Here is a 13,730-nt window from a genome sequence, read left to right on the forward strand (position 1 = left end):
ATGAACGACAAACAAAAACTCGAACAGGCAACAATATTGTCGACATAGGACAGGTCAAGCCCAAAATGTTTCCTCCGGGGACACAAGAGATCCCGTTCTATCTTATAAACTTTATTTGGATAGAAGACCCTTAGGATTTTCTTCAGATGACGACCCCTTCTATCTTTCAAAACGTACCATTTCTCTAGATGACCCCAGAAGTGACAAATGGTTCTTAAAACAAAAAGTTAGGGAGAAAAAGCTTGCGTCCTTCATGAAAGAGATGGCTATATATAAAAAAGCCAATTTCACAGGAAAAAAATTGACCAAACACAGCGCAAGAAAACATCTCATTCAAAAGCTCCGCAATGGAAATGTCCCACCGACCGATATATAAAATGCAAATAAGTGGGCATAAATATATTCAATCTGTCTTGAACTATAGCTCTATAACCGAAAAATCAACAAAAGAAATACTCACACATTTTGAGCAGCACTTCGGTTGATCCAAGGCCTACCCCTATGAGTACACAAAATCCATAAAACAATTCAACTGATACTGTCGGTTTTCAAGTGTCGAAAACTTCTTCATCCAGCTAGATGATGATGAGTTCCACGTTCTTTGGGGCAACACTTCACATCCAGAATTTAAACATTTACACTGGACATCACTCATAAATTCACAATAATTTAATTTTCCCACTTTGTATTGTTGCAGTTTTGACACTGCTTAGACTGTTACAAATTTACGTCATTTGTTTACAAAATACTTCTCAATTACAGCTGTCGAAAATTGCTGATTTGTTAGAATTTTGGATGATATTTTATGTAATAAATAACCTCCCAAATCATCATTTTTTATTTGTGCTATGTTTTAGTTCATTTTTCTTTTTACAAACTGTTTGGATCTACGCTATTATGCGGAAGGATAACTATTTCACGCTTCAACCTAGCGGTGATGCTAGATCAGCGCAATAATATTACCATGCAAAAGAAAACGTTACACATAAGATAATTCCATTTACTTGATTTACAAAGTTATTTTTTTAAAGTTGCAGGATAAACAAAATACATGGTAACTGTCTTGAAATATAAGCGATATTTGGGCTCGGGCCGAAAACGTCTATCACGTTTTCTTACCCTCGCCCAAATATCATTTATATTTCAAGACAGTAACCATGTATTTTATAAATATGTCTTGTATATTAGCTGCAGGTCTGTAGCTCTCCGAAAAAAATATATTGATAGACCGGAGAGCTACAGTGCCACCCATTGAAAAAACTGTATATTTATTGCGCACAAGAAAGTGCGCTCGGTTCTCGATTTATTTCTCCATGTTTTTCAAACTGTAATCTCAAAATATTACTAACCATGTGTTCCTAACATATTCTTTCGCTTTTTCCACAACCAAACATTCCTCATAATTGTTGTTAATAGTCCTCCTGACCCTGATATTGTAATCATCGAACATTTCGCTTATTTATACTGCCATTTTGGTTTCAAAGATAATTCGGTCCAATATGCTTCGTTCGGTTGTCAACTACGAGAGTACTTGATAAAAGATAAAGGAATTTTTTGAAATCTTTCCTTATTTGCAATTGAGGTAAGAATTTGGAAGAATTAATTAAGAACCGAGCGCACTTTCTTGTGCGCAATAAATATACAGTTTTTTCAATGGGTGGCACTGTAGCTCTCTGGTCTATCAATATATTTTTTTTCGGAGAGCTACAGACCTGCAGCTACTTGTATATATAAAAGGCATATTTTTATTACACCCAAAACAATATAGCGTTAAATAACCATATATCAAGAAAATAATTAAGATTACAGGCTATATCATCATTTACAATGAAAATAAAGAAAAAATCTAAACATTTCGAGATAACAAACTCAAAATGTGTTGACAATATGAGGGCTGTTTAGAAATTATGGTGATATTTATTTAAGTCTATAAAGGAAATAGATAAATTCATTAAAATTCGCACAATTTATCAAGAGAAAATAAAACAAATGTGCAATTTTCCTATACTTATGCCAATTAAATATGTACAAGTGTTCAATTGTTCTTGAAAAAATCTTTTAAAAATGTCATCATCAAATTTTCAGGCATTCTTATTTATTTCTCCTTGAAAGAGGGCTTGGTAATTTCTATGAATATTTATAAGTTCCTTTTAACCAAAGATGCTTTATGGCAGGTTTGGTTGAAATTGGTCTAATGGTTCTTGAGAAGACGAAAATATGAAAAGTTTACAGAGTATACACGATCTAGATGACATTTGATACCGGACATCTTTTTCATCAGAAAGGGTCACTTAATTGAACATTCGGCTTAGGTGAGTTAAAAATGTGAGTTAGAGGCAACCCCAATGTAATATTACATGGAGTGTCACATAAAGATACTTTCATATCAAGTAGCATCATGCAGTGCAGATTTTCAGGCCCCAAGACCGTAAACTGAGAACAGAATTAAGTCAAAGTTTTGAATTCAAAATATTTTGTTTTATCTTATATGCGTACTTGAAACGTTGCTGGTTTGAATTATGTTCCAATTTAAACAAACTGGAAAAAATTTGGTCCATGATGAAAATAACTTCAAAAGTTACATCAATTCGAAAGTCTGACTTAAGTCTGTTTTCAGTTTATTGTCTTGGGGTCAGATCTCAGATCGACGTTATTTAGATCTTTAAAATAATTTATGGTAGTACTGAGCTTAAGTTTTAACTCTGTTTGAATTATTTGTAAGAAAAAAAAAATAAAGGAAAGTATAAACAAATCCTTAGACTTTTTTGCATTATTATTATTATTTCAGCAGGTCGTCTAGTCAGGACAGAATGGCATCATTTTTATCCTTCAACGTACATGTACAACAATGGATGAATTAAAAAAAATGTCAGACATACACAGACCTTGGGTAATGGTAATGTGTAATGGTAATGCATTGTAATCATTGCATTTTTTTTTCAACTTTTCAAACTTTTCTACTGTCAACTCCCCTTACGCATGCAGCAATATTCCACAGAGTAAGTTCTATCTTGTCAAGTCATAATTGAGTCTTCTTTTTCGATGCTGCTGATAAATACTTAGATTACAGTATGTTAGATAACCTAGTTACATGAACCCTTTAGGCACGTTTAAGTAATAAAAGATGAAAACTCAGCAACTCCCTTGTTGTTTTGGAGCAATAAAACCTTTTAACAGGCCTGCCTACATAGTGTCTGTGTATAAAACAAATCAAAAGTAATAAAGAAATTATACAAAGGCAAACATTTTAGATGTAAAATAAAAAAAAATGTTTATGTAAATTACTGACAAAGGTTACAAGCAGATTAAATCAGATAAAATTACAATTTACAAAATAACAAAGAAAACTTACATGTAGAAAAATAGTTCAAAGTAAAAGAACAAGGGCGCTTTTGATTGGCTTTCGGCAGGAATCTGGGCGCTCTTGAAAAGTGAAAATTTAACTGATCTGTCACATGAATATTTTGCACTCTTTTGATGTATTGGGTTCTTATGAAATAGGAAAGGGAAGTGTTTTTCCGATATTGTATTTTGATTTGCCCAAAATGAACTTAATACTTGGCTAGATGTGTAAGTTTTACAAAATGTTACATTTCCACACAGGTCTAAAATATGCTATATCTGGGCCATTTCTCCATAATTTTGAAACGTTATTTGTGTGTATTTTGATTCAATGAAACTGAAAAAAATTTGTAACAAGCTAATTCAGAGAAATCGTGTCCCCCTCTTAGGGTAAAAGTCGGATCCCCCTGACTGAATTTGTAGAATTATTAAATGTATATATACATGTATACTGAAGCAAATAAAATACATGTATGTCAATATGCATATAAAGATTTGATTGCTTATTCTTTTTAAGTGTATAGAATATTCTTTTTATATGGAATATTTATCACACTGTAATGATGTTTTTATTAGTTTGTACGAGCCAGACCTCATAAATTTTTCATTCCACATGCTGAATACTATCATTTGGTAAAAAAAAAAGTATTTCGAAAAAAAAAGTACTTGGATCATTCGGGATTCGAACCCGGATTCTTTCACATGTGAAGCGAGAGACATACCACTAGACCATGGAACTGCTTTACACTGGCGAAATTATCGGCAAATACTAAGTCACACACATGTATTTATATATTTACGTTCGATATTGTCAAAATTTTACAAAATGCATGGTTTCCAAACTTTTATTAAACATTTCTAATGTAATAAGAATATAAAGTCCGCCGAGAACCTGTTTTATACGTAATAACTCTCCTCATGCCCCTGTGCTAAAAACAGCGACATGTAATACAATAAATACTAATAAAACAAACGGGGTGGGACACTTTGAGAGGGTTGAGAGAGGTCCTAGGGTGTTTTGATATAAAATTACATTGCAAAAGCTCAAAATCCTCTTGAAATATCGCCTGGAAAGGATAATGTTACACACAGACATAACGTATAAATTTACAACCTTGAACTTTGACCTTTTGACCTCAAAATAAATAGGGGTCTTTCTTAGGCTAAAGGGAGTTGTTATGTAAAATTTCATTGTAAAAGCTCAAAGGGTTCTCGAGATATCGTGCGGAAACGAAAGTGTTCTAACAGACAGAATTTGCAAATTTATGACATTGACCTTAGACCTTTTGACCTCAAAATCAATAGGGTTCTTCTTTAGTCCATAGGAGTTGATATTCAAAAATTTCATTGCAAAAGCTCAAAGGGTTCTCTAGGTAACGTGTGAAAACGAAAGCGTTACAGACAGACAGAATGACGGACGGACGGACAGCTAGACGGACGGACGGACAGACCCAAATTAATATCCCCCACTTTTCAAGCGGGGGACAAAAAATGAAGAGAAGATCCAAAGACGATAAAAAATCCCAATATGTAATTGGGGTGTTTCCTTAACGTTTTAAAAACGACACGAAGTGTGTGGAGGTGATAGCTCAGTAGTATGCGTTACCCATCCTGTGCAATTTGAAAGAAAACAAGCTAATTCAGAGAATTTGTGTCCCCCGCTTAGGGAAAAGTAAACCATGCGCAGTTTGGAGTTCGGGGGTTCGGATCCCCTTCACTGAATTTGTAGAATTGTTAAATGTATACAAATGTATACATACAATGTAAGCAAATAAAATATGCCAATATGGATATAAAGGTTTGATGGATTATTCTTTATTATGTGTGTAGAAGATTCTTTTTTATATGGAATATTTATCACACTGTAATGATGATATTATGAGTTGTACAAGTCAGACCTCATAAATTTTTCATTTCACATGCTGAATACTATCGTTTAGTAAAGAAAAAGAAAAGTATTTCGAAAAAAGAATGGATCGTCGGAGATGCGATCCCGGTCCCTCTCACATAAGAAGCGAGAGACATACCACTAGACCACGGCGCCGCTGTAACATGGCGACAATTGTATACAAACATGAAGTGACATACATGTACATATTCACATTCGATATTGTCAAAATTTTACACAATGCATGGTGTCTAATTTAGCCTTTATTAAACAGTTCTAATAGATGTAATAAGAATATAAAGTCCACCGAGAACCTGTTTTATACGTAATAATTGTCCTCATGTCCCTGTGCTAAAAATAGCGACATGTAATACTATAAATACTAACTAGAGCCGAGCTCGTTGCAAAGCAACAAGTAGGTCTTCCGTCCTGTTTGACCGGAAGTAACTTTCATTTGAAAAAAAAGTAACGAAGTCGAAAAATGGTTTAATCCTCCAAATCTATGTTCATTTTTGCAAAATCAAGCTATTTTTGGCAACTTCCGGTTTGACGGGAAGTACTGTCAATGGACGGAAAATTAAGATTTAAGCTTCCAGTGACATACGATATCCAAAAACCTGTCAAGAACAACAAAAATAAGCAATTTCTGACTACTTCCGGTTTGACCGGAAGTGACGTCCCCGGACGTATTTTGACAACCTCATTAGATAAAGCTTGACATTTTGAACAACTTTGCTTATTTGACGTATTATAATTTCTCAATTCTTTTTGAGATATTAAACAAAAACTTTCAAGGGCCCTAGATCCCTAATTTTAGGGGCCAGCCCCTTTTTAATGATATCAAATGAAAGCGCTTGTAATTATGCGCAACTTTTATTCAACATGTGTTAACAAAATACTTTTAGTTTTCAAGATATAAAGGAAAATATCTGTAAATTTTCGCTCTTTTAGGCGTTCTAATTTTTGACCCCTATATAGCGCCATTTTGAATGCAGAAATCGAAAAACAAAAACTGATGTGCACAACTTCAATCCTTCTGTTATCTAAAACAAGTAAAATTTCTGCTCCAGCTTTTGTGGTCTCTGAGCCTTTATCCGGAAACGAAAGCCTATGATTTTTCGTTTAAAGGGGAATAACTCAAAACCGGAAGTGACTTTTTGAAATTTTAGTCATTATTCTGATAGAGTTTATAAACGTCTATAACCTCTGAAAATTTGAGCGAAATCCGTTGAGAAATGAGTGAGATATGAGGCCTCAAAGTTGGCGTCTGGGAAGTAGAAGAAAAAAAAAAGAATAATAATCTTTACCAACAGAATCAGTAGAAGGTCTTCCGTTGGAAACGGAAGACCTTAATAAAACAAACGGAGCGAGGCACTTTGAGAGGGGTGAGAGAGGTCCTAGGGAGTTTTGGTATAACCTAGGGAGTTTTGGTATAATATTACAGAGCAAAAGCCGAAAATTTTCTTGAAATATCGCTCGAAAATGATAGTGTTTCATACAAACAGAATGTACAAATTTACGACCTTGAACTTTGACCTTTTGACCTGAAAATCAATAGGGGTCTTTCTTAGTCCACAGGGAGTTATTATATAAAATATCATTGCAAAAGCTCAAAGGGTTCTCGAGATATCGTGTGGAAACGAAAGTGTTATAACAGACAGAATTTGCTTATTTATGACCTTGACCTTGGACCTTTTGACCTCAAAATCAATAGGGGTCTTCTTTAGTCCATAGGGAGTTGCTATGCTACATTTCATTGCAAAAGCTCAAAGGGTTCTTGAGATATGTAATAGTTACCGTATGTTTTTCTATTGGTTTGCTATAGATACCCGATGACATTTTGAAACAGTCACGAGGGGCAACGCCCCGAGTGGGTGTTTCAAAATGTCATCGGGTATCTATAGCGAACCAATAGAATAACATGACGGTAACTCACTTGTACCATAGCTATAACATGTATACGTGGATTCTAAAATTAGATCTAGAGTTACTCTGCTTAATCAAGCGTGCAAAACATTGACTAAGAAATGTAAAGATAAACAGTGTCAAAATATTAATGTGATTAAAATTATATCCCTATAGTAATATGTTGTCAATAAATACACTGCAGCTGCACTGTATTGAAATAAAAAAATAAAAGAAATAAAAGATTATAGCCATTGATTTTTTTATAAATGAAATGCTATGAGTAAATTTAGGGGACTATACTTTTATGCACGTTTGACCAAACAAGATATACCGGTACCTCACGAAGAGACACGTGCTCGAATGGTCAGTCTGAGTATCAGCATGGAGGAAGACGGCATGGATTTTGCGCTTTCTCAAGCCCTAGATATTATTGAGGCCGAAGAATCCCTAAACGAATTGTCGCTGACCCAAACAGTTGAATTGTATAAAGTCGAACCTGCTGATTTTGGTGAGTTTTCTATGCTGCAAGAATTTGATACGATAATCACTGACGATATTCAAGAAAACAAACGTTTTGCATCTCCCGTCGAAGAGGAGGAAATAGACAACATTTAAAAGTCCTATGAAAGCAAAAACACTCGGAAAAACACAAACTGGAGTGTTAGTACATTTCAGGAATGGAGAAAAAACAGAATGCAAATTACTGGAGCGTTCATGCCTGAATTGACTCTAACTAATGAAACCGAAATGAATGACATAATGACAAGGTTTGTCCTTGAGGCGAGGCGTAAAGATGGTGCGCAGTACCCACCAAGATCTCTGTATCAGTTGTGCGTTGGCGTCCTGAGGTATCTTCGAGAAAATGGCAACAGTTTAAACTTTTTGGATGAAAAAAATCTCAATTTCCAAGGATTTCGACGTGCGCTGAGTGCGAAAATGTCTGAGCTTACTGCTCAGGGAGTTGGAGTCGTAAAACGACAAGCTGAACTCCTGTCCGAAAAAGACGAAAAAATTCTTTGGGAAAAAAACATTTTAGGGAATTCGTCTTCAAAAGCATTACTAAATTCAGTCTTTTTTTTACAATTGCAAGCTCTTTGGTTTAAGAGGTGTCGACGAACATAGGAACCTATCGATTGATCAGTTTGAGCTTCACGATGATGGAAATGAAAGACCATACATCATTTTCAAAGGGCGAATCAGTAAAACTTACAAAGGTAAGATTATAATTTCTGCAAAAATATTTAACAAAAGGGTCTATCAGAATTATACATTTTTGTTACGTGTAAATTAAGAGATATGTGCATCGTTTATTTAAAAAAACGTTTCAAACAGGAATAGCACTAAGTGTCTTTTTTCTGGAAATGGGGGGGGGGGGGGATTCTAGAATGAATATGTTATACTAGTATTTCGGCAGACCATATTAATGTTTACTTGATGATTATATTTCAGGTGGTCTGAACCAGCGGAATATTTCGCCAAAAATCATCAAGCATGTGTTCTGTGATGATGAGTTGTACAACGTGTATAAGGAGTATATTTGCCTCATCCTTAGTCTTGACAGTGATCCGACCGCACCCTTCTATAGACGAGTTAGATGGCAGGAAATTTAGCAAGCAGTGCATCGGCGTCAACAGACTGTCAACCATGATGAAATCCATGTGTCAAGAAGGCGGGTTGGAGGGTAATTATACCAATCACTCCGGGAAGCGTACGTGTGCGACCGCGTTATATCAGGCGGGGATAGAGGAACAAGAAATTATGGCCCGAACGGGCCATCGTTCGATAGAATCCGTTCGACAGTATAAAAGAGCATCAGATGAAATGGTAATGGAGGTATCGAACGTCTTGGAGCCAAAACGCATCAAGATAAAATCAGAGGAAGCAACTTCTACTACTTCTACATCTGCCTCCCCAGATCCGCCTCCCTCCATGGATACAGACGCTCCTGGTCCAATTTTCACCCACTGTACCTTTAATTTCGGCGGATTTTAACTGGGGTATTACTTCGAACCAGGTGTATATTCATTAATGAGTTCAGTGAAAATGTAAAGCAAAGTTACTGGGAGACATTTTTTGTTAGTTTGAGAGAAAAACTCTCTTTTTTGTAATAAACCGGTTAATTTCAGAGAGAGAGAGAGAGAGAGAGAGAGAGAGAGAGAGAGAGAGAGAGAGAGAGAGAGAGAGAGAATTTCTGTACTTGTTTTATGTGAATTAGTATCTCATTAAAGATATTTTATTTTGAGAGAACAGATTTGTGTGCAATGGTGTGTGTGTTTATTTTTGTAATTTTGTTTTGAGTTGTATTCGATAAATACAATAAACGTATTCATTTTAAAAATGTTCTTTACTAGACCGCAAGAAGGCGGAGTTAAAAATCAGTGGGATATATATTGATCACAGAAAAGTGTTGGTTTGCTCAAAATACACCATAGTTTCGAACAAAGAAAATGTGGTGTATAGATGTTCAGCTATGGTACAACGTGTGGAAACGAAAGCGTTAGACAGACAGAAAGACGGACGGACGGACGGACAAACCCAAATTAATATCCCCCACTTTTCAAGCGGGGGACAAAAAATTTGGTTCGATTCTCGCATGGAGCGTTACTTTTTTTTTTTTTAGTACAAACAATAAATTCTCTGATCAAATTAATTCTATGTAGTGACTTATTTCAAAGTAGATTAATTCTGGTTCTGTTGCAACGAGAGCAAAAGTAATTCTTCAGATCTATTGATACTTTAATATACACATGGACTTCATATTGCATTCAACTATACTCTATCAACATCAGTGTTTTATATGAAGCGTTAGTGACTAACTTATACATGCAGTAATTATTCAGATATGCGGGTGTAAATATTAAATTTGCCAATGCACTTATAACTAAAATAACATTTTCCAATGTTTGTAACATTTGAAAGTCTGTCTAGCTGTGGTCAGCCGACCAAATCGTATACATTCAAACCATAAATGTTTCGCACGCATTATTCCTGCAGATTGCACTCCCATCTTCTTTTCTGCGTCTCTTAAACTTAACACGTTGTATTGGAAAATTGATTTGTTGAATTTAGTTTGCATCATTTAAAAACTCGAATTCCTCAAGAGTTTTGATAGGCTAACACCCTCTTGTGTAAACTTTTTTGTTGATTAATGCAACTAATGTGTCTGAGTGCCTGAACTTGTAAATATCGCATAGTCAAAAATTGTTATGTACAAATACTAAAAACTATCACAATACGCCATTCTAATGCATTGCTTTTTTTTTGTTTTTTGTTTTTTTATACATTTCCTTTATATTTTATTCTCCATGAACTGCAAAATACTCGACCAAAATAACTTTTGACCATTTCTGTTTTGAGTCCATTCGGTATGTCTGATTGATTCAAGAAGGATTTTCAGAGAACTAGTGATGTGTTCCGATCGAATGTCCTCTAGAAGCATGATAAATAACTTGTCACCCATTCCGTCCGCTAATATATGGTTAGCAATTGCTGCTTCGTATTTACACCACTGATCATCCAAAAAGTTGTTGGATAGAAGAAGTATAAACTTTCTACTTGACTCAATGCTCTGAAGCATGTCGTCTACATATATTCCGCCAGGAATGATATCCCTTTCGTGCAAACACAGCTTATATTTGTGTTTCCTTTCAATATTCTGAACGAGCTCAGACATGATCCATTTTCTGTCCTGTGTATTGTACGCAACAAAAGCATCATAAAGGAATTCTTCTTGTGGCAGCCTTTCTCGTTTTGATAACCGCTGATTTTTGAAAATGTGAATATAATATTTTATATCCCATCGAAGTTTCCTTATGATAACAGCAGAAAAGATTATCAGGCAGAGGAACCCAGAGATAGTGAAGGACATTATTAGATACTGGTTTGGCTTATGACAGACATTGGTATCAAAGTCCAGAATAAAATGACTTTTCCATTCTAGAGGGGTTTTGCAGGTACATGTATATGCATGTTGCCTATCATTTGTTCTATTACGGTTTCTCTTGAACCAGTACTTATACCATTCTAAATGACATCCGCAATCAAAAGGATTATTGGAGAGATCTATAGTGATGTCCATTGACTCCCAAATAAATGCCGGGAAAGAAGACTGCTTCACGGATATCAAATGATTGTTTCTAAAAGAAACACTTTTTATGCTGCGAAAATTTGCAAAATCAATAGCATTTAGATTTTGTATTTCATTTACACTCAAATTTAAATGTTCTAGCTTTGATAATGTTGACAGCCGTGAAATATTCTTTATGTTACAATTTATTGCAGAGAAACTTGTAAGGTTCTTTAAATGTGAGAACGTGTCTTTAATGCTTACGGAGGAAAGGTCTAATTTGGCAAGATGCAGTACTTGCAACATTGGGTTATATGATAGAATTCTTTTAAAGTCAAAAAAGAGCAGATATAACAACTCATCATTTCCAAAATGAATCTCTCGTACCGTTTTTGATGACAGTGCAGAATCGCGCATTTCTAAAATATTGAGAAGATTGTTTAGGTGTAAAATTTCTAAACGTTTAAATGTCGTGAATGTGTGCGACCAGATTGTTTTAATCATATTGCATGAGATATCTAGTCTGATGAGATTTGGAAAAAAGGGACCGTACTCCCGGAGGTCAATTATAGACGAAATACGATTCTTTCTTAAGAGTAGAACTTTTAATTTAGGGAAAAAGTCTCTACATGTTTCATCATCAAAAGGGTTTGGAAATGTTGTCAGATGATTATCAGATAAATCGAGGATCTCTAAATTTGACAAATTACATGGGGCACATGAACCTACCATGATATTAACACTTAAATCTAATTTTGTTACGTTTTCTATCTTCAAGAAATTCTGTAAGTTGCAAGTCAGTATATCGTTTCGTTTCATGACAATTTCTTTAAGGTTTCTAAACCAGAAGTTTTCAAGGTATTGTAGATTTGAAATAGGATTAGCGGATATATTTAAAACTTGAATGCTAGATGTGTTCAGATACTGTGTTCCATTAAATATCTCAAAATATCTTAATCTATTGTGAGACAAGTCTAAATATTCTAGACTGCTGAGCGGCATGAATGCTAAGTCAGATATATTCCAAATTTCACAATAATCCATGGAAAGTTTCCTAAGAGTAATGTGAACTAAAGGACTGAAAAAGTCATCTCCAAGCGTATGCAGATCGTTTCCAGTAAAAATAAGATTATCAATTGTTGGTGGAAACCCATAAGGAATGGCTGTCAGGTTTCTATGGGAACAGTCCGCAGTGTACTTGTCCAAACAAAAGCATACTGTGTTTTGACAATACGATTTTTGGAGAGAATTTGTTGATCCAAGTAGCAAGTAAAAAGCAATAAATGTCTGGTAGGCTTCCATATGGACCTACAACAAAAACAAAAGATCTAAAAAATTGACATTACGATAGTTTTAAACGTTGGAAAATGCCTACCGTTTACAAATACCTTAATCAATACAAAGAATATTCAATTTGCATTCAGATCACAATTTCTGTTGTTTAACATAAATTTTTTAAAGATGTTCCTTGAAGTATTTTACTTTCTTCGTTTCATTTAAGCTGATAAAATTTGAAGATAATAAATAGTAAGCATGCTCTCAAGTCATTAAACCATTCCAAATTGTAAACAAAGCCAACACAAAACTCGTAAAGCAGAGGTGGAATCAGTTGCCCTTTCTTAAATTTGCTATTGCTTCAATTTCTCAGAATATTTACTAACGATGAACTTAATTTGAAAAAAAACAAGTTTCACAATTCACAATATGTTTTAATCTTCTAGAGATAATCGCACATGGATTTTTTCTCTTCGTAATTTAAGAGTTTTTCATAAAGATTCATATATAGGAAATATGGAAATAATGAACAATATTCAAGCTCAATTGCAAGTCCCTTTAAACAGTACAAATGAGAAGCAAAGTTTGTACATTTGTTTTAGGTTGTTATGTTTTACTTTTTCCATGTATATATTTTTTATCCCCCGCTTTCGTAAAAGCGAAGGGACATTAAATTTCTTTCGTCTGTTCGTCTGTAACTCTGTCCGTCCATCACAAAAAAACTTCAACCTTGGTCAAATCTTCTGTATGAGAAGAGGTAGGGAATTGATATTACACATCAATATTACCTGTGACAAAACCTCCCTACATTCACTGGGATTTTTGACCCCATGACCTTGACCTTGAACTTTGGCCTACTTTTAAAAAAATCAAACATTACTTTGAATTGGCCGTAACTTTTAATTAGAAGAGATAGGGCCTTTATATTATACATGTATATTACCTATGACAAGACTTTTCTAATTACACTATGATTTTGACCACTTTACCTCGAAGTTTGACTGACTTTTCCAATACTTTAACCTTTGTAAAATCTTTTGAATGAGAAGAGGTAGGGCTTTCATATTACACATGTATGTTACCTATGACAGGACCTTTCTAATTACACTATGATTTTTGTCCTCATATAACCTTGAAGTTTGACTTACTTTAAAAAAAATTAAACATTAGTTTGAATTGGCTATAACTTTTGAATGAGAAGAGATATGATTTTCATATTATACATGTGTATTATCGGTGACAAGACCTTTC

At 34.5% G+C, this 13,730-nt stretch overlaps 1 protein-coding gene across 1 annotated transcript; it reads right to left on the reverse strand.

The window, feature by feature from the left end:
• Positions 1–9,994: 9,994 nt before the first annotated feature.
• LOC134266537 (toll-like receptor 13) lies at positions 9,995–12,515 on the reverse strand. The gene has a single exon (XM_062748758.1). The coding sequence runs from the start codon at positions 12,504–12,506 to the stop codon at positions 10,428–10,430; it is 2,079 nt and encodes a 692-aa protein (XP_062604742.1). The 5' UTR covers positions 12,507–12,515; the 3' UTR covers positions 9,995–10,427.
• Between the last annotated feature and the right edge of the window lie 1,215 nt (positions 12,516–13,730).

The sequence above is a fragment of the Saccostrea cucullata genome, unplaced genomic scaffold (genome assembly GCF_032062105.1).
Source record: "Saccostrea cucullata isolate Sc308-1 unplaced genomic scaffold, CSIRO_AGI_Scuc_v1 ctg10348, whole genome shotgun sequence".
NCBI classification, from domain to species: Eukaryota; Metazoa; Mollusca; class Bivalvia; order Ostreida; family Ostreidae; genus Saccostrea; species Saccostrea cuccullata.